Source organism: Leguminivora glycinivorella, chromosome 6 (assembly GCF_023078275.1).
Source record: "Leguminivora glycinivorella isolate SPB_JAAS2020 chromosome 6, LegGlyc_1.1, whole genome shotgun sequence".
Lineage (NCBI taxonomy): Eukaryota > Metazoa > Arthropoda > Insecta > Lepidoptera > Tortricidae > Leguminivora > Leguminivora glycinivorella.
The window spans coordinates 18,155,791-18,181,128 of NC_062976.1; the positions used below are offsets into that span (position 1 = coordinate 18,155,791).

Here is a 25,338-nt window from a genome sequence, read left to right on the forward strand (position 1 = left end):
GATATACATATTGGTACCAAATTTCAGCTTTCTAGTGCTAACGGTTACTGAGATTATCCGCGGACGGACGGACGGACGGACGGACGGACGGACGGACGGACGGACGGACGGACGGACGGACGGACGGACGGACGGACAGACAGACATGGCGAAACTATAAGGGTTCCTAGTTGACTACGGAACCCTAAAAGAGTAAAAAATTGTAGCGCGTTGCGTCACTGCCACACGTTGATACCCGCGACATTAAATTAATAGGTGACAGTTAATTCGCACTTACGGCGGTACTAATTTAATGCCGGCCGGTTTCAAAGGTCAGGTCATTAAATGTGGCAAAGTGAAATAAAAGTAATGACTGACAATTTCAGGCATTTAGGACAGTGAGAGTACACATGCGGTTTTCATACGTTGCTTCAGTATTTGACAGAGACGGCATTTTGCAGCAGCTTTCGCTTGCTGGCGTCGCGTACGGTCTTTAACATAGAGCCTTGTGTTTAACATAGAGCCGAAAAGTGGTATAACCACTTTCTTGGCTGACTGTACAAGGGCCTATAAAAGCCGCGTTTTTTCGGCGCAACGTTTACGCGCGTTTTTTTGTATTGATACAAACGCGATTCGAACGCAAGTCTGGCGTGGTTTGTAGGCCTTTGCACACCTAAATACATCGGTGCAAACGCGCAAATACTATCGACGTGCGTTTCTGTACACATTCTAGAAAACCACAACAGGCAAATATTGAAACCAGTTCCAAAGATAAATGACTACCTATCATAGATATATAGAAGATTAAAAATATAGGTATAGGAATGGGACTTACTTTCGTAACTATAATAATATAAGATTTTTTTTTAAATAATAATTAGCAAAATTCACTTACTGGTTAACAGTCCAAGTGGCAGCACTATGCGCACCAGAAATGTTGTTGGTACTTGAAGCTTGGGCATATTGTTAACTGTAAAAAAAAACTTAATGTAGTCTTATTTGGAATTAATAAATATTTGGAAATAATAAAAGTCAATAGTTTAGTAAACAAAATCAAAACCTCATGTCCATATTTTATTTATACTAAAGTTCTATCTATCTATATAGCCTTTTCTTCTGAACATGGTCAGGTGTTTATTGTTGTTTGTTTAGATGAAGTCGCGTAGTTCAGTGTGCCTGTTGGCAAAGGCCTCCTCCAGCTCTTTCCAGTATTTCCTCTGCCTGGCCAGTCTAGTCCAGAAAGGCCCTACATTGGTTATGATTTCGTCCTCCCATTGTTTGAGTGGTGGGCGTTGAGCTCTAGATCCATCTCTGGGGTGCCACATGAGGACTTTTTGGCTCCAGTTTTCGATCTTACATCTTACAGTGCATATACTAAAGTTACAATAACTTATTTTTGCAAATATTATCACAACTGAACAAAATAGTCTCCGCGATATAAAAAAATACATTTTATTTTTGCATTATAAACCCAGTATTCATAAACATTCACTAAAGTTATCAAGCCAATAAAGTTCGTTTGTCCCTTTTCGACGTATTGGTGTGATAGAAAGGGACAAACAAACTTTATCGGCTCAATAACTTTAGTGAATGTTTATGAAAAAGGGGGTAAATCTCTATTCAATAAATTTAGGAACAGGCAAATTTTTGTAAAGTCAATTTACATTAAATTTTTATCATAATTAGTATAAATAAATATAATTTCTACATAAAATGGTAACCTTGCTGATAATAGTAAAGCACATGAAGCACATTCTAGATGTAAAATAAAGTCTTATTAGATTCTTGTTGACAACTGATCTGGCTCAGCCAGTAGTGACCCTGCCTGTTAAGCCGTGGTCCTGGGTTTGAATCCCGGTAAGGGCATTTATTTGTGTGAAGAGCACAGATATTTGTTCCTGAGTCATGGATGTTTTCTATGTATACACCGTGTTTCCGGTATCACTCAAAACCTCAGACACCCCAACTGATTTTTATTTTTTTAAACGTATCTAGAATGTTCATTTTTTAATCTGATAATTATTATTTGTTTAAATTGAATTTTTAATTTTCTGTGCAGCTCTACTCGGCTTTTAACTCTACACTCAATAAAATAATTGCTAGCTACCATCATAAGCCTTCAAACTGTTTAATTGTGTACGTTACTGCAACGACACAAGGTTTACCAATAGACAGCTATGGCAATGTAAAGCACTTTAACCTGTCTCACAGTAAACTTCAAATTGGACAGGTGACTCAGTAAGCAAATTTAAACCTAAAATTCAAAATGACAAGGTTGTAATTAGGTACGAGTTCAGTTTGTTATGACTTATGATAAACTTTAAATTTAAACTGACGCACAACGTCTATTTCGTAGCAGAAAAAAAAATCGTCCAAGTAACCAGCCAGTATTAATACCCTTAAATACTGAAAAAGGTATACAACCTCTAACAATATGATATGCACAATGTTGTATTACGAATTTGTAGAATGGGCACGTAAACAATAACTAATAATACAAATTAAAACAAAAAATATTACCCCCATCAAGATATACCTCAATCGATTCTACTCTCGATTCTGAACAAACAGTTTTCAGGTTTTTAGTGTTAAGTGAAACACGGTGTATAAGTATGTATTTATCTAGTTAAGTATGTATATTGTAGCTTAGCACCCATAGTTATTAGCTTAGTTTGGGGCTAAGTTTATTTGTGTAAGGTGTCCTCAATATTTATATTTATATTTGTTCTTATTTTATTTTACCTTGCTGTACTAAAATATGCAGTACTTAATGTCAATAAATAATGAGTAATACCTATCTTGTCATTTACAATTTGCTAGGTGCATTACTGACCGGCATGATATTTAGTTACGTATTCAAATTAAAAATTTGTTCAAAACACAGCTGTTGCCGTTAGATTTGCAAAATTAATAAAATTGAATAAACGCAGGTTTATAAACAACGTCTTTAAATAAAGTCACTATCGAAATTATCGCGAAAACATCAGAAATGTGAACCCAAATGAATTGTAACCCGGTTTCATTCATTTAACGATAAGAAAACTCTAAACTTCATGAAACATACCTTAAACTAAAAATCCTGATTAAAGTAAACAAATAATTATGTCACTTCAGCAGCACACAAGCACTTTAAACTTAACGTTATAATATGGGAGTCTTTGATAAGAGAAATTGGCATAATTTGAATAATTTCCGCACATTTTACAACATGACTACATTTTTGAATAACAACACCACCGACCAACGCACTATCCAATCCACGCCCGAGATGACACTCAAGCTTACTTTTAAAGTTTTGACACATGTGACAGTGACACTAGATGTCAAAAATGTTATTGCCAGACGAATGTTTACTTTTCTACTAAAATGTTAATTAAAACTATCAGTTTACAGGTTGGCAAATAGAACTACAGCCTGGCAAAAAAGAGTAGAACATAATAGGGGCGCCACCGTCTATGTAAATCGTTTGGCATGTGGCAACAATTTTGACAGATTTTGACATTTTTCTATGAAAACAGTTAAGTACACCATAGAATATAAATATAAAAATATATTACCTATTAAGATAGGTTAGACAAAAAACAGTCGATAAGTGTTATTTCCAGGGCATAATTTTTTTATCTGTTCTATAACACCACGAAATAGTAGACGGCATATTATGAACTTATGACGTCATTCCGCTATGTAGGTAGGCAAAAGTGACAGCTTGACAACAATTTTATTATAAACAATAAGTGATACATGTAAAACATCAGCGGTATCAATTTTATTTAAGAGGAGCAAACTCTGTAAAATTGCTATCGCCTCCGATTGCAGCGCCACCACCTATCTTTGGTTTTATACAGGTGTCCTATAAATGACACATCGCAGTGACACTTTAGGCACAGTATAATAAAGAGTACCATCGTACAGTATGGCCACTCCCGCTCCCCTTTGAAAGCGCCGCCCAACCCCTCCCGGTTACCTCACAGTTACCGCCTGTCAACCTGTCATATCTCACTCATACAAGCATGGTACGCGTTTACCTACACGAGCTTATAATGTGTGCTAGGAACGCGCCTCTTTCATAGAGGTATATTTGATCACCAGTGTCCGAGATGTGCTGGAGGTAGACCAGCTCGAGAGGGTTCCAACACTTCCTGTGGAACTAAAAACTTAAAAACTATTTCCACATATAGCTTATTTAAGTATAAATTGAGGCAATTCTTATTGAGAGCGTGTTTCTATTCTGTAGATGAAGTGTTTGATTTTCGTAGGTCCTAAGTGTTGATTTGATTTATCTGTTTTGTTTAGTTTTAAGTTTTAGTCCTAAGTGTTGTTTTTTTTTTGTCTCTTTCATTGAATTCAGTTTGTGTAGTTTCATAAGTCCTCTTCGTTGTTTTTTTTTTCTCTCTCATTTCATGTACCTATGTATGTTCAAGCACAATGTATACTGTTATTGAATAAAAATACTATGATGATTATGAGTCTTCAATTCAATAAAGGTGGGGTGCACATTTTCTACTATTTAACGTATTTTTATACTATAGCAACTTTACTGGTTTCTTAGTGTTGAACTAAATAATTAGAGAATTTCGGGTTTTTATTTCGCAGAAAAATTTTATTCAACAATACGATTTATGTTTGATTTCATAAAAATACTTAATATTATAAAATTTCCTTAGATTTTGTTGTATCATTCACGTACATATAGAAAATAATAAACGCCTACAAGATTTTGCGGTTTTTGTGCAGCCCTATCGATTTTATTTTTATTGCGAATTAATGGCGTAGCCAGGTGAGTTTTCTTGTTTATTTCCTATTTTCATAGTGTTCTATGGCATTCAATTGTTTTGTCTAAATGTTTTTCAACGAGCAAAATATTATATCTCCATAAAGTCAAAATTTTTCCAGCTAATCTGTTTTTATTGCACATAAAACCATTCTAACGAGTAATGAACACGTATTGGATTTGTTCCGAATTTATTCGCTAGGATCATTGTCATCACTTTCACTTTTCACGCGTTTTAGTGGTTCTAGTGTGTATACGCTGCAACAATCCGCAGTCGCCATGGATGAGTGAGTTCCCTTATATTTCGCATAGTATTCGCCAGTTTCATTGTGTATAATTATGACAAGGTTACTCATCACTGATCACTCGGCGTTTTACATTGGTAGCGATTTGAGAGAAACTTGGCACTTCTATATTTTGTAAGGCATGATATGAAAATGGTTTGTTTATTTTGCAGCACCATGTCGACTGTAACGAAAATGACCCGCACGGTTAAGAAACTGGAGGTGCCCAGACCATTGAAATCGACGACCAGTTCTGCTCATAACCGCAACTCTGTATTAGATGTCAAAATAAATTCTGGTGAGTGTAATACTTTAATCCTAATAAGAATCTTGTTAGACGGTCATTGGTATTTAGCCTTCAATTTTCATTGAGTACACATTTTTGTTCAATCTTTTGTTTTCAGTGGATGATCTAATAGTGTTGACGGAAGCAGTAGCATATGAAATGATGCAGGGCAATTATGATCGTGCGCTTCAAAGTAATGTTTCTACCATGTATTCTAACTTAAAGCTTTATGGGGCGCAGCTCGAAGCACTCTACAAAGATTTCCTTGACAGGTAAAAAAAACATACTCCTTTAGGGTTGTTACTAACAGTACCTGTGCAAATACTATTAAATGTAAATTTTTTCTTTTCAGATATTTTGTTGTGTTCCGCAATGGTTCGCAGGACGAACGCTTGGACAAGAAAACAAGGCTACATCTTCTTGAATTGATTGAGCTGCGCGCTAAGCATTGGCAGACTTCAGACTATATGAGTCAGTATTACAGACACCGTGGCACACATGCAGAGGTATGTTACTTTTCAATTTCCTTTTTTGTTAATTTGACCATTTTTATTTCAATTTCTTGAATGTGAATCTAATTGGTTTCAAATAAAAATTGTATTGTTTGTAGTGTTGAGTAGGTATAGTCATGATTTGGTATTTTATATCATAGTAAATAACCACATAGGCTGCACAGGCTCTTCTGTGTGTGGGTAAACAAACTATTTATAAACAAAGAGTGCATTATGAACTTTCATATCACCAAACTAATGCTACAAAAAATTAACCCACTTACATTTCTGTCTCAAGCTATTTCAAGTGGCCTACTTGAGAAATACAGTTAGATTGTTGCTAGTTAAATATGAAAGGTTTGTTTTGTTAAGTTTGATACATTATTGTTTCTTATAAGAAAAGTATTGTTGGAGAACCTCAAACATGAGTCTTAGCTTTCAGTACAATTTTCATAGCCAGTCAGAATAGTTGTGTAGTGCGATGTCTAAAGTGTGTGTATGTGTGCAGCCACTACTGGTGCCGACGATGGAAGGCGCGGGCGGGTCCGTGTCTCCGACGCTGGCTACGCCGCCCGAGCCGCCCGCGCTGCTGCAGCCGGGGGAGGTCATCAAGCCCTCCGGCAAGTTCCCCAAACCCACCAAGATCCCTGGCAAGAACTACTCTAAGGACGAGGTTGTTATTCGAAATGCTGATTCTGGAAAAGGTATGTCAATTCAATAGATAAATCAGTTTCTTTATGTCCACTCTTTTATGGGATCCCTATGTATGTATGACATCTTAGTATAGGACAAAAGAACATGAATATTAGGACCTATGTTGAGTTTTACAGTTATTTAGACAAAAAAAAGACAGATTCTCTGCATGGTAATTCTAATTATCTAAGTCAATAAATCTGGGAGAACAATGCATGATAAATACAATGTGACGCTTATCTGTCTGTAGTTTTATCTTTCTGTTGTTCAATTGTTTAGCTTACTTTGCATGTTGATAATGATAAAAATATCTTATTTTAAATCTTATGGATTGCCCTGAATTTATGAATGGGGTTGGGGCCTACTGTTTCTATCGAACAAGTGGATTATATTACGATTTTATTTAAATATGTTTTATTATGATTATGTAATTGTTAATTTAACATTCGCATGTGTAATTTCATGTCTTATTAGATAAAATATTCTAATTCTATAGGGGTATACTATATTGTTTACTTACAATGGATAGAGAAAATCCATATTTTTTACATTTACCCATCAAGACGATTCTTCCTCTGAGAACCAACTCTCAGATACTCAGATTAAGAATAAACGTGAGTCATAGGGTTCCAAGTATAATAGAGACTAATTCTGAAGACTGCAAGAGTGATAGGCAGCAAGCGGCGATCCTGAAGTTGTATTGTGGTGTTGCAGTGATGGGTATCAAGGGCAGGCGGGTGCACATGATCGAGGAGCTAAGCGACACGATCATATCGTTTCAGCGAGGTATGAACCACGGAGTGGCGCTTGCATGGTGACCGGGCTCTGCGATCTTCCCGCCTTCTCTGCCTATATCTAATGTCATTCTAGCAACTAGCCTTTATCATCTGTTGCGTGAAAATAATACAAGATCAGGTTCATCCAAGGAAGCAAGTACCTTTACCTTAGTTTGTAAGGGGTTTCACCTTACTTGAATGTTCACAAAAATGCTTTTAGCCTACTTTTCCAAATTAATTCGAATTGGGATGTAAAGGCACTTGTACCGTGGAAGCACGTATTTTATATTTATTGGTGTGTGTGGGTAATTTGATACTAATAAAACATATAACAGTCTATTAACAATAGTAACATCATTAAAAAAAGTCAAGGCACCTCATGATCGAAATGCATTTTCAGTAATCATTTCACAGCAACCAACCTAAAAATGTAAATGAGTTTTTATTTTTACCATCCTTTCAACTTCATAACACCCATGCCATATACTAACGGCTGATTCTCGTGAAAATGAGTTTTGTAATGGAGGTGTGGAATGATTTCAGTGAGCCCTGGGGCTAAGGAGCGCCTCGTCCAAATCACCGGACCCAACGAGGAAAATGTCAAGTGAGTTCTATAAAATAGAAAATATAAATAGATGGAAGATAAGGTAGCCATATTTACTAAATCATCATAGTATAGTCAGTGACATCAAATTATAATTGAAAAAAGTAGACATAACGTTCGCAAAAGCTACATTCTCTCTGTTGCGTCGCTTAGGCAACATGCCAATTGTTTACGCTCCATAGTAAACTAAACGCAAATGCGTGTCTGGTGTCAGTGTTGCACTATTATGAAAGTATCAATCGCCATATCTGTTGACAATGTTGTGAGCATGTAGCATAATCCGTCTTAATTTGTTACCAAACGAAAAGAGAATATTGACGTAATATTTTCTGACAGTCACGCGAAGCATCTGATCGGCGACACGATCCGGCGCAACGCGTCGCCGGTGCGGCTGGAGGGCGCGCTGGAGCCCGGCGCCGCCGCCGACGACAACGGCGAGGAAGCTGACGACGAGCCGCGCGCCAGGGAGGTAAGGAGCCCGACATATCGTTGACTTTTGACAGCCTTGCGATCTGAACGAGGCGTTTCTGATACGGTTGGAAGGCGTGTGCCGCCTATAACCGCGAAGACGGTGACGATGAGACGCGCGCCAGGGAGGAAACGAACCCGACATACCAAGTTGACTTGTGGAAGCGATACCACACTACTCAAGTCCCAACGCGACGCCAGTGCGGCTGTAGTAGCAGTCATCATCATCATCTTCCTTGCGTTGTCTCGTCATTTGCCACGGCTCATGGGAGCCTGGGGTCCGCTTTGACTTTGGCTATAGTATTTTGTCTGTTTTCATCATTTTTGTTACGATTGCTTGGCTAATGTGTTGCGTCTTTTTTCAGAAATCGCCTCACAACAACCGAGCTTTACTTCATAGTTTTTCAACGAACGACGCAGCGTTAGGAGAATACAAATATACTGTGACTTTTGGTCCACATTCCATCAAAATCACGGGACAGAATCTGGATCTCGTCAAGGTATTGTGCCTGTATTTTTTCTAATAAATTGAATCTATTTTTTAATTAGTGAACCATAGTTTTTAATTTTGACTAGCCATAAATACTATTAAATCTTACAATATTTTTATCTCGGAAAGAGGAGTAAAAGGGTCATTTTTTTTTTTTTTTTAATCTATTGTATTGTCTTGCTACTAAGCCTTGCCTCACGGGCGTAAAACTTCAAAGTTTCAGTTCAAAGAATAGAGATATGTCGCCAGCAGATGCGTTTTTAAATTTAGAAACTTGTGGTTAATATTTCAAAATCTAATTTGATTCACTCTTATACATACATAATTGTACTTGTATCTGATAGACATGCTAACGGAAATAGTGTATGACCCTCGTGCACGCTCATATCGGGCGTGCAGTAGGGCTGGGCGCGCGGCGTGCATGTCAAACAATTAAAGCTCATACAAGTGTGGCCTGGGGCTGACATTGGGTATGCGCAGACCGCGAAGCTGGTGCTGGACGAGTACTTCGAGAGCGCGGGCGCGCTGGAGGCGTGGGGCGCGGGCTCGGGCGACTTCTTCACGCTGTCGCAGCGCCCGCAGGCCGCGCTGCTGCTGCGCACCGACCCCGAGCTCAACGGCGACCACGACGACGACGTCTTCGCGCCCGCCCAGCCCACGTCGCAGGACGAAGCCGGTATGTACTCTACCATCTCTCGATGTCTGTCGACACTTAACCTGTACTGTACATTTGTAATCTCTATTAAAGTCTAGCCATGGCCAGTTAAGGTTGTTGCTGTTTGTGCAGTCGAGTTCACAAACACCTTTACAGACCAAAATTCCAAATATATATATATTTTATGCATACACCACCTTATTGTCATTTGTCATAGAGATGTGTAAATATATTTTTGGCATGTTGGAAGATGTTTGTGAACTCGACCGTACACGGCTGACTGTTCGTTGATGTAATGAAATCGGGTTCCACCATCGTCAATATGCGAAGAAAAGTGAACAGGGATGAAAATCGGGCAACTATTTTATAAAACTGCTTACACAAATGAAAGGAGGTAAACTGCCATTTTATTGTACAGGCGGCTCCATTATAGTAATATGTTTAAGGTTACGACCATAAAGGTACAAACGAAACCCTTATGATGTGACTATCCGTCTGTCTGTCACATTTTACTGGTTTGACAACTTAGCTCCTCAAGCGCCCGACAGATTTTTGAATCTTTGGAATTTTGATTTTAATCTAATTAATCAAATTTCAAATTTGATTGACGTAATCGGCTGGGAGTCGGCCGGTCGACACTCCAAAGGATATGCTTCGTGCCTACAGCTGTTGCAGTCGCTTTACATCAGGCGGGCCGTATGCTTGTTTGCCACCGACGTAGTATTATTATTAAAAACAAATGTGCTAACCTAATGTCTATGCCTCCTCGTTGTTTGGTGCAGTTAAATTAAAGATTTATGGAGGTAAATTATAACACCGCGATTTTTATCTCTGCTTCACTCCGGTCGACGACCGCATTCGCCTTGTATAAGTACTCGCAGTGTAACCTTGGTGAACAAGACAGATAATATACTGAAACGCGTATATTTAACAGTAGGTATACAATTCATTATCTACCTAGGGTGATTCCTCAATATTCAGCTAAACTCAGGTGATTATTATAATGAACAAATACGAACATCACAAATGATACCAATAGACGATATTTGACCTATAAGACCTATTTGTTCAATATTTTTAACCCCCGACGCAAAAACGAAGGATCTGTCTGTCTGTCTGTCTGTCTGTCTGTCTGTGTGTGTGTCTGTGTGTGTGTCTGTCTGTTAAATGATTTAGATCTGAAAGCTGAGTTAGTCGGGACTTAGCTATTTAAACTATGTCGCAGTCGGGGGTTTTTTCAAAATTTTAATTTTCACCAGAGTGATCTTATATGGATAGGATATCGTTAAAAAATTAGCGTAAAGTTTCATAAAAGTCTGCAATAATTCAGCTTTGTATTCTAGTTCTTTTTGCAGAGTTAGTATTCGACAATGCTATTCATAACTTAATAGCATGAAAAGGCGTTTCAAGATTCGATTCTAACTATAGCATGACGTGTGTGATATATTTTTTAAGAGTATACAATATTATAAAGACTGACTGAAGCATGTAGATTTTTATATAGGTTTCGGAAGTTGACTTGTCTATCCACAGTATTCACTGTACAGCCACTGTACTGGTTGAATCAAGAGACTTAATCAGGAATAAACTGTTGACTATTGTTACCCTATTTTATCACAAATTTTGACCCGGTCACCCGGACCAAATATACAATAAAAAAGATTATACTAACATACAATAAAAAGCCTAGTTATTATAACCAGTCATGTTCCAGATGAAGTCTCCTGAATCATTCTGTTTTCGACTCATTTAAATAGTCATTGTAACATTTTGTGTGTCATTTATATTTATGGCGTTAAGTCTTGAATATGTATTTTCTCAAACATGCAATGAAATATTGTCTTTACGTTCCTTAAAATGGGCTGGGAAGTATCGCTTTTTGGGCGCAACAACTCGAGAGGACTGTAAAGGGATTTCATATTATTTTTTAGGCCTAGGCCTGCAAAGTAACTTTTTTTTATAAAATATTGTCCTTTAGAGCATTTTTTTTAATTTTATTGTATGTTTGAGAAAAGCACTATACATGCCTCGGCGTGAAAACGGATTCCCGGCCTCGTATCCCTATCCGGCCTCGCTCGCACGCTCGCTCGGCCGTATATACCCACTTGGCCGGAAATCCTCATTTTCCCGGCCTCTGATGTAATGTACTATTATCTGATATTCACATTGACATAATAATATTTTTTCAAATCGACATTCGATCACATCAATCCACGGTCGCGGTAGCGGGTCTTCCAAATTTATCGCATTCCCAAGCTAGTACGGATTCTTAGCGACTTTATGGTTCTAGCTGGCAGAGCATGAAACTTGTTAGATCATGCATCATGCATAAGTTTTGTAGGTAACTTGTCAAGAATCTACAAGCTTCTAAACTATACTAAAAAATGAAATTTTGACATATAGCCTCTCCTGAAACAAAATGAAACTTGGTTAAAAATAATCAAGATTTCATTGAGGATTGAAGATTCTAACGGGAATCTCTATATCTGTAAACGATTTCTTCCTAGAAAACAGAAACAAAAAGTTTAATATCCATACTAATATTATAAATGCTACGGCAAAACGGAGCGACGAAGCTAAAAGCCGCCGCGGGCAAAAGCTAGTACTTAATATTATAAATGGAAAAGTGTGTGTGTCTAGCCGCACTTGATAGTCAGTTTTCTGTTTTCTGCCAGATAGAGCTATTTATTGTGTTTAGCCAAGAAACCGTGCTATCGAGGATCATTTGTAACAAATCATCCATGATCGCTAAACCTGCAGTGAATCGAGCGGTCTTAAACTAGAAATCAGTAACGATCATCCCGCTAAACACAGAATCGACTACTCTAATCTTCATCTATTACTTCATAGTTTTTAGTTTCCTAAGAAATAGCTATTGCTGCAGAACCATTCCTTTATTCATTATTTTGCTTATTCATTTAAGGAAACCCCAGTTCCTTTTGCCGAAATCCTAGTTAAAGAAAAGTAACGAATATAGTGCTTCATTCAAACCTCTATATAAATAAGATTAAATGTACTAGATTTTGATATGTACAATCTGAAGAACCTCTGTGATAGCAGATTTAATAACAAGAATGTTATAAGTTATATTTTAGATGTGTGATAAGCTAAATATGATGGTCGAGTTTTGTCGTTCCGCGATAAACGTCACAAACTCTGCCATCATAGACTTGCCGATCGAGTTCGTATGTTGGTCTGGTGTGTCAATGAAAGCTGGAAGTAAGATGCGGTAGAGTAGTCGTTTCGCTGTCGGCCGTGTGATGTGTTGGTGTGCGCGAGTGTGACGGCTGTGTGTCGCAGCGGCCGACGACGCCGTGCCGCGCCGCCCGCGGTTCTCGCGCGCCGCCTCCACCGACAAGAACCAAGGTCAGTACCGATACCCATGCGGGGCGTCATGCGACCCACCACCACTGTTACCGATATGAGTTACATCGAGGGTGGTGTTTCATTGTTAGTTGGCTAAGCTAGCCCGTGTATTAGGTTGTAAATAGTCGAAAACTGATGTTCAGTCCTCGGAAAACTTTGCACGTTTAATCTCCACTTATAACCGACACCTCCGACTGGTGAAAATAATTGCATGAGATTAGAAAGGCTGCTCTCCCTTTATCACCTAATGTCGATTGAAAAAAAAACTACCATTTGCACAGACATTCTCGATGTAACTCGTGTTTGTGCTTTTGCTCGCTTTCCGAGCACACCTTTCCGTCGTAATCGCTCAGAACACGGCATTCCACGCCCCACTTAGCAGAGATTGCGAACCACGCCCGCTGTTTTCTGTAATCGGATGCAGAAAAAACGATAATGATTGGGTAAAATTATGCATATCGTTTAATCGATTATTTGTATCCGTTGCCCGTTCCTCGCGTGTCTTGCGATGATTCCGGTTACCCGCATATGGGAATATAATTAGCAAATTTTACTGGTTACATCTGTAATTTGTACTGTAAGTGAGTAAATAAAAGCAAAGCAATCAATATTAATTCTTTACACATCGCCGTTATAGGCTAATGGTGATCTCTGTTAAGGTGGCCGCTAATGTTATTTGTTACATGTGTTGTTTATTATTATAAATGGTTATCGTTATCCTAACTGCTGTAACTACAGGAGTGATGATAGTTCTCAGATTCAATAACATTCTTGATTCGTCTGTAATATTATGTGAATGTCTTTTCATGTCGTGCATTTGTCCATTTCATCCATGTTGACCAGTACCTTCATGTCATGTAAAAACTTTAATATTTAGAATGCAGAAGTCAGTCAATAACTTACCTATTTATTTGTGTGGTCTGAAAATGCACATTTGATGGCTCGTCATTTCTCCGAGCGTTTTATAACTGCTTTGACTTCGGTTGCAACATTATTACTCGATTTTCGTAAGAGTCGAATGGCTTTTCTTAGTTAATATAAGAAATTAACTAATTCTACATTCAATAAACAATACATCATGCAACAGTTACGGGCTCGGAAGAAAGAGTACCTACCGAAGTCAAAGCGGTTGAAGCTCTCGGAGAAATACTTCTTGTTTTTGAGTTGCATGTTTAGGTGCGCTAATATTCCCTACAACTTGATAGCTTTTAAAATAATGTCCATAATACTAAACATTCCACATGCCAATGAATTTAAATAACCTAACTTCAGTTAATCTTACGTGCTTATTTACATTGCACTCGTTTTCAGTGTTCCGTCGCGTTCACCAAAGCGCAGACCGCAAAATTTTTTGATATATCTACAGTGCAGTGATGGCCAGCTATTAGGAACAATCATTATTTTGTTCCATACAACTGCATATAAAATATAATTTTATTAATTATGATTAAAAAAAAATAAAGATACGGTTGAGTTTCTCAAAGTATGAGTTTTACAGAAACTTTATTTGCCCTTTAGTAAACCTTGTTTAAACATTCATATCTCATGTTGTTAATAATACAGTAAAGTAATTTTAGACTTTTTTTTTGTATTTGTACTTTTTATATTTAGTGTAGTTCTTGGTTGTAATTCGACATTTAGAGACCTTCTATATCTCTAATTAATTGTATAGTGTTAACTTTAGTTAGAACTTAGAATTAGTATATATCAATTTGTAATAGTATCAATTGTAATTTCAATTCAATTTTAAATATTTTCTAAATATGTACATGTGACGTGTAAAAGTGCCCCTGTGGCCTATTTGCTGAATAAATTATTTTAATTTAATTTTAATTTACAAATAGTCAATCGTATCTTACATTTTTCATCAAATTCCCAATGTTATATTTTATATCCAGTTGTATTTTAATGTATGGAACAAAATAGACATCCCTAATTAGCAGGCCGCCACTGTAAATATAAAACTAGAATAGGCTAGACTGATATCGTGTTAAAGTGAATATTTCAATGAAGTGGTACCTACTGTACCTAGTGTTTATTTACCTATGTAAATATTAAATATTAGTCTCAACAGGGAGTTATGGAAATCGGATAGAATGCACGAAGATGTATTTAAACTTTATTGCACAACTAAAGAGATATGTACAAATGGCGGATATATTAAGTTTGATGATTATTTGCCTCCGTTCGTATTGTAAATGTTTAATAGAATGTTCAAATTTCACGCCCAGTCTTATCACTGTTATCATCGGTACGCTGTCGCAGTTTGAGGTCGCTAGGGTCGTATAGCGAGCGAGGCGGTTTTGATCGTGGTGTTTGGTGCGCAGGGCCGGGCGGCTCGACGGCCGCGCCGGGCTCGCGGCAGACGTACACGTACGAGACGCTGGTGCAGTACGCGGACTCGCCGCTGAGCAAGCTGCCGCCGGCCGGGCTGGCGCTGTTCCCGCCGGAGCTGGCGCGCAAGGTAACTCACTGCGCGCGCCGCGCCGCGCCCGCGCCCCCGCCGCGCCGCGTGGTGGCGCCGCTGCGCGTGTGGGCGCCGCTGCGCCACCCCAACTACCTCGCCGCGCTGCTCTGCCGCAACTTCTACTGAGCGCGGCGAGGGCGGCCGGCGAGGCCGACCCGACCGGTCGCCCCTTCGGCTGCGACCGACGATTATTTTTTTAACGGGAGGATTCGAAAGTTTTCTATCGGGACGATAGTTTAGTTTTCTTTTGGAGCCGCTCCTGCGGCGATCTGAGTTTATTTGCGAGCGCGGCGAGGGGGCGATCGTTCCTTCCGCGTCCTAGTCCTCCGTAGACCGAGGAGTCTCTGAGAGCCGGTCTTTGCCCGCAGCCGGAGGGAGCGGGCGCGGGCCCGGGCGCCGGGCGCGGCGACGCCGACTACTAGCGGCCGCGGAACCTCTCTCCTCTCCCGACCCGCTCGATCCATCCCGGTCTCCCGTCCAGGCGGCCCGACGAACCCGAACCTCTTTTATAAAAATGTATTTTTATAAGCTAGTTCGAATTCCCGCCCGGCGGCGAGCCGCCGGCGTCGGATCGGTCCGAATGTAAAGTCGCTTGCATGTTTTCGGTTTTGGTTTGTTGGTGTGGTTCTGTCGTGAGTTTTCTAGTTCCGTGACCGGCAACTGAGATTAACTATGACATCGGGTGAAGTTGGAAATGCACTGAAAACATTCAAACGATTTATTTTACGTGCTCGTAGCGTCGATACCTATTGTACGCTACGTGACACTCAATCATGTACTAATTAACCACGCACTAAGCTTTGCACCTCTACTCACTAACATATAAAAAGTTTGGCTTTGGGGGCTTAAACATTCTGGTTTTTGTGTATGCTAAAGATATCTATTGTTTTGATAATTCTGTACTCAATATTGTGACGCACTAGTCGTTTCCTCCGTCATTTTAGCACTCGTGCTAAGTTTAAATGTTAATAATTACCTCAAGAGTTCTGTGATTTAAATAGAGTAGGTAAGAATAGCTTAGAGACATAAGACTGACTCTAGCGTAGTCTGACGCGCGAGCTGCGAGCTGATCTCGGTGGGCGCTGCGGAGCCGTCGCGCGGCGCCCGACCACTCTTTTACTCAAGTATTATTACTTTTAAGGATATTCAAATTACCTGTTGATTGAAGATCTGATTAGAAATTTAAAGACTGAATAATAATTATTGATAATATTTTATAGGTATATTAGAATTAAATTCACATAGGTTCTACTGGTTAAGTTTTGACTTGTTAAATTTTATATGTATAAATGTACATAAATCCTTGTTGACAATGATGCTATGAAGTGTTTACTAGATACGAATTCACTAATTCAATGTTTGTGTCGTTTTCACGCTACTCGGACAGAATGGGTACTCGAGAGGGGTTCGTTACAGGTAAAAAGATTAGGATATTCGAATTAAAGATGATCTCAGTGAGGTTCCAAATTACGTTGTTAACATTCTATTTAATGTTAATTTATTTAATTGGTATTGTTTTTCTTAAATGTTAACAAAATTATTAGTGTTATGTCAATTTGTTTTCAATTCGATTTCGTAATAAAACATGAAACAAAATAGTCTTTCCTTGCTTGTAGCTTACTAACCCTTCCTTCAAATATCTTCACCTTTCCACTATACTAAAACCTTGTTTGAATATTATTACATACGTACCTACGTATAGGTAAATAACGTTATTGATATCATGCGTATAATCAAATATTGTTCAAGCTTGGTCATTCTATCTAATTGTTGCACAGTTTGCTACTAATGAATCTAACAATGCAAAAAGCGTTACTAACTTCTGCTGCAGGTTTTCACTTTCACGTTACTGTCAAACTTTGTCACCAATGTTGACAAACAAGAATTACTATTTTTTATCTACAGTATGTTTGCTTGGTTTAACCCTTTAATCGGTAGCGGCAAAATACTTGTCATCATACTTAAAGCAAAATAGCATCTCTATAATAACAGCTGCAGTTTAAATCGAATGAAAGGGTTAAACGAAAGTATCATTCGTCAGCATTTTTACTCTGCACTAGAAGGTGAGGTGTCAAGTTGTCAACAACCACGTCGGGTAATAATTAGAGTAGCTACAGAAGCAGCAGAAACATACATTACTTCAGAGGCCGGGAAATAAGGGGTTTCCGGCTAATTAAACCATTAAATACCTTTGTGAAGTTATATTAAACTCTTGAACAGAATTTGAAATCTGTTTTTCCGGACCTCCGTCTACAGTGGCGTCAGCTGGTGAGCACAGAAACTGTAGCAGTCATTTAAGTAATAAATGATGATGCAGGGTGTATTTTGATAATGGGTCTGTGAAGGGGACCAGATCCCGATGCTACGGGAAAACTGTTTTAGAATTCCTCTGGATTTCAAATGAATCAAGATTTTGGAGAAATAAACTGTACGTGAAGAAAGGTAATTTTTGATATGAAAACATTTTCCATACATTTCCTATGGACAGAGAAAATGCCAATGAGTCTTGTTAATGCCAACCTTCATAATTTGAAATTGAGAGAATGCCTTCGAAGACCGTTTTCCCATATCAACACGATCTGTGGTCCATTTGTCGAAGCTACAATTTACAAGTGGTAGTCAATGACTCAATGTCTAATAATGACAAGTTGGAAAGAGACTTCCGCTTGTAACTTTCAGCTTTGAGAAATGGGCCACTGATAGCTGCCCTTACGGCTCAGCCACGACATTGGTCTAAGCGCGGCAGCGGTAAGCGGCGGCCATGCGAAACACAGCGATGGGACTTTTCATTCGCAAGTATGGGGGCGTCCATTAACCGCGTCATACTGCATAGGGGGGGGGAGGGGGTCATGAAAAAATCACCAAATATCACCATGGGGGGTGGGGGGGTTAGGAACATATCACGTGTATTTTTTTTGTTACACTAACGTAAAGAAAAAAACATATTTCTGAGCTATTTTTATATCAACTTTTACAGTCAGAACTTGCGTTGTGCAGTGCAAAGAGAACAGAATAGAATATAATTTATTCGTGAACACAGTCAAGACTAATTAAGGACTGTATCGTTAAGTATAAGGACAAAACAAACCTCGTCTAAATGTTGACATGTGCATAATTTTGTATTATTATGTTCCGAGAGTATGATCTTAAGGTATTGGTAAGTACTATTTGATATAAGAAGGTCTGATATTTTTTTTATTTTAGGGACTTAATGGTACTTTTATTAAGGTCTAGCAAATAAATTTCGGACAACCCCTATCTGGCTTAATTTGAGAATATTTCAATGACTCTTTGTACGATTTCAACAAACAAAGGTTAATATGCTGCCAAAATATATTCTTTAAGAGTCCTCTTCATGGTTTTTCCGATTGGGTACTTGTAGAATAAATGCGGCGAATTTATATAATTTAAAAAAACGCAATTTTGAGCAACGTTCCGGATTGCCGTAAATTTTTGATGCTAGCAGGATGAGAGAAACAGATAAAAAAATTTGCCATAGGCTAAAGTCTAATTGACATTCATGGTGTTTGAACAGTGCTTAAACCAGATCGATATAAACAATGTATGATAGTCAAATTCGACATCAAAGTCGGAGTTAGAGTAAGCACCATGCCACATTCTCTAAATGGCCGCCTTACACAGATCCTGAACTATATTTTTTTAAAATAACAGTGGCTAGACTATGTCCAGATATTCTGCTTTGTGGATCATGTGTCGTTGAGGTTCGCACCATACAATTTTTTTTCGCAATCGTATCGTCTTTTACGCACTTTGTGAATTTTCTAGTAGCATTTGTCCGGAATCGTAATTGGTACTCGGGAGGATTAAGTCAATACTGTCGAAACCATATGCTTTACGTCGAGTTTCTAGGACAAAATGTGTACCTTATTATGTGTCTTATTAAGCCCATGGCTTGTTATAAGAAAAAAATATAATAGCAAATAAATACGGCTACTCAAAGTTGTCTTCATACTTAACGATACAGTCTTTACACATTACAACACAAACAGAAAGGAATGAAGTGCCACGAAATGGCCTCATCTCAGCGTGTTGCTGGTGACTTCCAGCGCTGATCTTCCGATGAGACCATCAAGTGAGAAAAAAAAAGCTGTGTGCAGTCGGTTATTTTTAATTCTCAAAGAGTTTTTTAGTTTGCCCTCATCACGTGTACACGGACAGTCGGTTATAGACGGTCAACCTAATCATGGCACTGAAAAAAGGCGGCAAATTTGACAAATGTGAGCTCACCGGCCAACTGTCTTCAAAAAACGCGTGCCTTCCTAAACCTTGACGTTGGCGGAATCATAGACGAGCCATAACACTTAAAAACCGGCCAAGTGTGAGTTGGACTCGTGTTGCAAGGGTTCCTGACATCACAAGAAGAGCTTAAGCGCCTTCTGGAGGCGCTAAGTCATTTTTGAAAATAAAATAATCGATATTTTGAACAATTTATAAAAAACCGGCCAAGAGCGTGTCGGGCCACGCTCAGTGTAAGGTTCCGTAGTTTTCCGTATTTTTCTCAAAAACTACTTAATCTATCAAGTTCAAAACAATTTTCTTAGAAAGTCTTTATAAAGTTCTACTTTTGTGATTTTTTCGTATTTTTTAAAAATACGGTTTAAATGTTAGGGGGGGGGACACTATTTTCCTTTAGGAGCGATTATTTCCGAAAATATTAATATTATCAAAAAACGATTTTAGTAAACCCTTATTCATTTTTAAATACCTATCCAATAATATATCACACGTTGGGGTTGGAATGAAAAAAAATCAGTCCCCACTTTACATGTAGGGAGGGTACCCTAACAAAACATTTTTTTCCACTTTTTATTTTACCACTTTGTTGGCGTGATTGATATACATATCGGTACCAAATTTCAGCTTTCTAGTGCTAACGGTCACTGAGATTACCCGCGGACGGATGGACGGACGGACGGACAGACAGACATGGCGAAACTATAAGGGTTCCTAGTTGACTACGGAACCCTAAAAAGACGAAACAAAAATGAATGTACATGTAATATTCAAACGCACTCAACACTTTCAAAAGATTTGGTAACTCCTTGGTATATTTACTTGGGCCAGTTAGTCTCTTTCAACGATCGGCAAGACAAGGAAGTTGAGCGCCGAGTTCAAAATGCATGGAAGAGCTACTGGTCCATGAAAGAGCTAATGAAGGGCGACCTTCCAATGTCACTGAAGCGCAAACTCGTTGACATGTGTATTCTGCCTGTCCTCACCTACGGTGCCCAAACGTGGTCATTCACCGAGGGTCAGAAGTCCAAATTGAAGGTTTGCCAACGAGCAATGGAGCGCAGTATTTTAGGTGTTACTAGGATGGATCGCATCCGAAACACTACACTGCGCTCCAAAACACGAATAGCTGATGTGGGGGAGAAAACCGCCAGACTAAAGTGGGACTGGGCAGGCCACGTTTGTCGCATGCACCCGGATAGGTGGGCCAGCATAGCCACCAAGTGGATGCCTCAAATTAAGCGCGGACGTGGAAGGCCCAGACGGAGATGGCGGGACGACTTTGACACCTTCATGACTAATTGGCCAGAAATAGCACACCAACGGGAGCTGTGGAAATCACGGGGAGAGGCCTTTGCCCAGCAGTGGGACACATAAACGGGCTATCTAAAAAAAAAAAAAAAAACTCCTTGCAGCCCCAGTGAGTGAAATTCGTAATTTAAGTTTTTTTCTTTTAAGTCCAATTTAGGCTTGACTATATATTTCTTATAGGTTTTCTTGTAATCTATACATTAAAGGCTATCTCGGGTATTTTTTTGAAAAATTTATGCTAATTAGTTTCGGAAATAAGGGAATGGTCATTTTTGCCTGTTTTCTTAAATTACTTGACTGAAAATTATTAAAAACATATATTTTTCTAAATACGTATAAGGGCCATTTTTTTCAAAGTTGTCCACCCCACTTTTTTGTAACATGGGTATTTTTTCCGCGATTCATATTCAGAATCGCGAGGTCTTTTGATCGTGTTAGGAGAAAAAAATGTCCCAAGATTTCCATATTTTTTTAGACCTTCCATTCCGTTGCCGCCATACAAAATGTATGAAAAAATGGTAACGGAATAGAGAAAAACCTTGGGACACATTTTTACTCCTATTAGGATTGAAGGAGCTCGCGATTCTGAGTGGAAAGCACATAAAAAATTCCAAATAAAAAAAAGTGGGGCCCAATTAACGCTCTTTCATTTGATATGTAACACGCTAAAAAACTATTTCAAAAAGACTTTGATTTATAATTTTCATTCTTACCCCCCAAAAGTGGCCCCTATAGTTGTTTTTTTATTTTATTTAAATTACATGCCCGTCTTTGGGTCACAAGTTTACATATGTGTGCCAAACAAGTTAATCGGTTCAGTGGTTTCCTTTTTGAGGTACGGAACTTTAAAAATGAGGGGGCAAAGGTTTAATTCTCATAGAAAATTTGAATTTCGCGCCAAGATTTGGTTGATTCGTGGGTTGGAAAAAAGTCTACTTAAGTTGCCAAAAAAATTACACGTCATATTGGCCAGGGGGGGGAGGGGGTCCTGAAAATATCACCAAAGATCACCATGGGGGAGGGGGGGGGGTCTAAAATAAGCCAAAAACGTATGACGCGATTAATGGACGCCCCCTATGGCTGCCGCTCACCGCTGTCGCGCTTAGAGTCTTAGACCAATGTCGTGGCTGGGCCGTTACAAGCACTTGGAAGCACGGTTTAAGGTTATCGTACTCATCAACCCGGTAACTAATTGTCTATAGGCAACTACGCATCTTCGTCAACCATTGCAGCAAGCGCTTGATGCAAGATGTGGTGTTCATAAGGTGTACAATGCATGTGTGTTAACATTGCGATATGGATTAACTTGACGAGTGGACTGGTCCTTGGTGTCGACGACGCATTAACCTTAAACCGCGTATGATCAACAGAGCTGCCTGGAGTTCGACAGCGCCAGCTACCTAAAGAAGGTGCGCGCCGCGGCGGGGACCACCGTGGCCGCCATGGACGCGCCCGACTCTCCTGAGCCGGAGTAACCTCCACGTCGGTCTAGTCTAGCAGCTCGCCCAAGCCTCACGACACATCGCCATTTTCTTGATTACAATATTCTATATTCACATTGACTAACACATTCTTACTCACGTGGTACGGGACTAACACATTCTTACTCGGGTTCTACAAGTAGCTATATTGAATCGTACTTTAAAAATCAATAGAGTACATACCTACTCAAGTCAATGTTTAGTTTATTTGCGACCCGAGCACCATATCGGATACATATTATGAAAATAAGCTGAGCGCGTCCATATTACTCTTACTTTGTCTCGACTGAAAGCTGGCTGCTAAAAGTTAGAATACTCAAAAAAAACTCGCAATGGGCAGCTGTGAGGCACGAATAGACAGAAACATTAGGTATAGGATTGAGAAAGTATATAAAGTGTAAACATGTTAACCCATTTAGAACTACTGACTGCCACTTTCACTAGATGCACATTGCCAGCGTTAGTCTTCTTTTTATGCACTTTAGGTGCACACATTATTACTAAAAGTATTGACACGCCAAATTAGAGGGTATAGGTATTTATTTTTCCTTAACTAGTATTTACCTCATATTATTAAACTTGTTTTAAGAATGCTTTGAACTAAGTTTTGGACACTCAGGCCAGAACGTTGTTCACAGCCATAGTTGATCTCCTGAGAGTATTTTTTTTTATAAAAATGGGCGCCTCCAAGGGAGGATAGCCTAGCTCATTTTTATTGTTTATTCAGAGAAGAAATTTCAAAGGTTGCTAATCTCTTCACGAAAAGTTCAGTGATCGCATATGTGAATCAGTAAAGAAGTCTGTTAAAAATGCTACTGTCTCGTTTGACGGATGAAAAAGAGGACGCCATTGCTATGTGTTTCACTAGATGGCGTCACTGACAGGTTGAGTGTTGAACTGTTGACCTCGATCGCGATCAATTTTGAAACTACTCAGGAGGCAATAATTTGTGGTGATTAGCAATCATTTATTTACTCGTCTCTGGTCCATTATATCATTTACAAAATTCTGAAGGATAATGTTTCACTGACTCAAAATATTGACCACTCCCTAAAACTCCTAATAGACCGTGTATTTCGTATGAATCATAATCATATCGTTTTCATTCGAACTTGCGTCACGTGATATGTACATTCAGGAACAGACGGCAAATGGACTGCGTCAACTGTCTTAAGACTCTTAAGGTACCTATACTGTTTTTGATATCTCCCTTCTTGCTTTCTGCTACTTTTTCCTGACTGTACCTACCAAATAATGACGCAAGCATTGTTTTCCAATCGCCATCATTAGTTTTATTATCTTAACTGTTCTGAAATGTTGGGTGTACAGCGAGTTGCGAAATTACATGGACATTATTGATTAATGAATTCATTCCTAAAGTAATTTTGTGGTTAAGTGTACATCATCAAGAAGCTATTTGTTCTGTTTTAACCCTTTTCTAGGCTGCAATAACCTAGAGCAAGTTTATCCGAAAAATACAAATTTGTTGGACCTATAAGCTTTGATGATTTAATTTAAGTAGGTCACATTTTTGCTCTGAAATTACAGACCTAGAAAGCGGTTAAACAATGACGTTAATCGAAGAGGATGAGTGGTGATAACGAGGCGAATAGTATACATTTCAGGCTAGTTTACACTGTATCTTTTGTATGAGTCCATTTTATTTACTTTTGTATATATTGACTGTAACGGGCCGCGGTCCGGATGTCAGAGTGATTCCATTTACTATAAGACGAATGCATGCATTTCTTTTGAGTGTCTGTGTGATCATTTTCAGACTTTGTAATTAGTGTCTAGTCTCGACGAGTAGTTTTATCGATTCTCACTATTTCGTAAGTGCTATATCTTGAAGAAAGCCTGGCAATTCATTATTATTATAAATATGTATTATATTAAATGACTGTTGAAGTTGGTAGAAAAATAACGTTAATAAAATATTTTTAGGTGTAGATTTATTTTTAACAATTAGAACTATTGTAATTGCTGTGCACTAAACCAAATAATTGTTGATTTCGTAAATCAATTTAAACTAACATGTTTATTACTTATTGGAGTCTATTTATTGTTATAGTAATTGGCAGGCTTTCTTTTTACATACCAGTTTTATTTATTTCGGTTGTCTAAAGAAAAAAGATTATATTGTAGAAAGACTGTTAATAACAATCATTTTATAAAATTTTTTTAGCTCGACAAATAATGGGTTGTAACGAGTTATTTTTATTTACACGTTGACGGTATCCCTCGGGAGTCCTCAAATGCAATTGCACAGATGTATTGCGATATTGTAATAAATCAATAGAACCTTTATAATAATTTACAATATACTCGGTGCTTTGAAGAAGTATTGTCACTTCAAGGGGCAACTGGTTACTTACTTGTATCTACATATTCTATTCACCTCATATAAAATATTTACACTGTTTTTTTTATGAAACAAGGCAAAGCGTTATATTATGTAAAATATTACTAAATTTTCTAATAAATATGAGTTTTATTTTTGATTTTCATAAATTGTAGTTCCCAGCTACCATAACACTACTTACGTAAGTATAATTTTATCGTAACAAAAAGTAGGCATAGTCAACCAATTGGAACCCTAGGCCACTCTACAACCATGTCAAAATGACAAGCAGTAAGATATTTCTTACAATCTGATTAATAATGTCACTATGACATAGTTCTACAGTGGCCTAGGGTTCCAATTGGTTGACTGTACCTACTAACATTCACACTATACTTAGGTATAATTATTTCATAAATTCGGAATCGGTGAACCGAATAGGTATTATAAAAAAAAAAACAGTACATTATGTTAAAAGTACTTAGTAAAACTGCCACCAAGTTAGTTTTTCTTTATATTGATATTTATAAATTAACAATAAATATGACCATATATAATTTTATTTATTGCTATAAAAATGAATTTACAGGCTACTCAACAGATTGAGCTTATACACTTTTC

The 25,338-nt window shown here is 38.3% G+C and overlaps 2 protein-coding genes across 9 annotated transcripts in view; one reads left to right on the plus strand and one right to left on the minus strand.

Annotated features, from left to right (window-relative positions):
* LOC125227089 (piezo-type mechanosensitive ion channel component-like) overlaps positions 1–3,254 on the minus strand; it is a 74,370-nt gene extending 71,116 nt beyond the window's left edge. Inside the window, 2 exon segments of the mRNA XM_048131282.1 lie at positions 875–949; positions 3,044–3,254. Coding sequence (XP_047987239.1) covers positions 875–941 — 67 coding nt within the window. The 5' untranslated portion in view covers positions 942–949; positions 3,044–3,254.
* Positions 3,255–4,734: 1,480 nt separating this feature from the next.
* On the plus strand, positions 4,735–24,859 carry LOC125226864 (eukaryotic translation initiation factor 4E-binding protein Mextli). 8 transcript variants are annotated; one of them, XM_048131008.1, is made up of 13 exons: positions 4,735–4,756; positions 5,208–5,332; positions 5,439–5,592; positions 5,673–5,826; positions 6,320–6,515; positions 7,219–7,290; positions 7,824–7,884; positions 8,221–8,353; positions 8,718–8,852; positions 9,323–9,518; positions 12,798–12,863; positions 15,191–15,327; positions 22,266–24,859. In XM_048131008.1, the coding sequence occupies exons 2-13, from the start codon at positions 5,212–5,214 to the stop codon at positions 22,368–22,370; spliced, it is 1,530 nt and encodes a 509-aa protein (XP_047986965.1). In that variant the 5' UTR covers positions 4,735–4,756; positions 5,208–5,211; the 3' UTR covers positions 22,371–24,859. The 8 variants fall into 8 exon arrangements, with proteins under 8 accessions (XP_047986965.1, XP_047986966.1, XP_047986970.1 ...); XM_048131009.1 differs by lacking the exons at positions 4,735–4,756; positions 22,266–24,859 and adding exons at positions 4,812–5,037; positions 15,699–16,926; XM_048131013.1 differs by lacking the exons at positions 4,735–4,756; positions 22,266–24,859 and adding exons at positions 4,812–5,037; positions 16,718–16,926.
* The last annotated feature ends 479 nt before the right edge of the window (positions 24,860–25,338 follow it).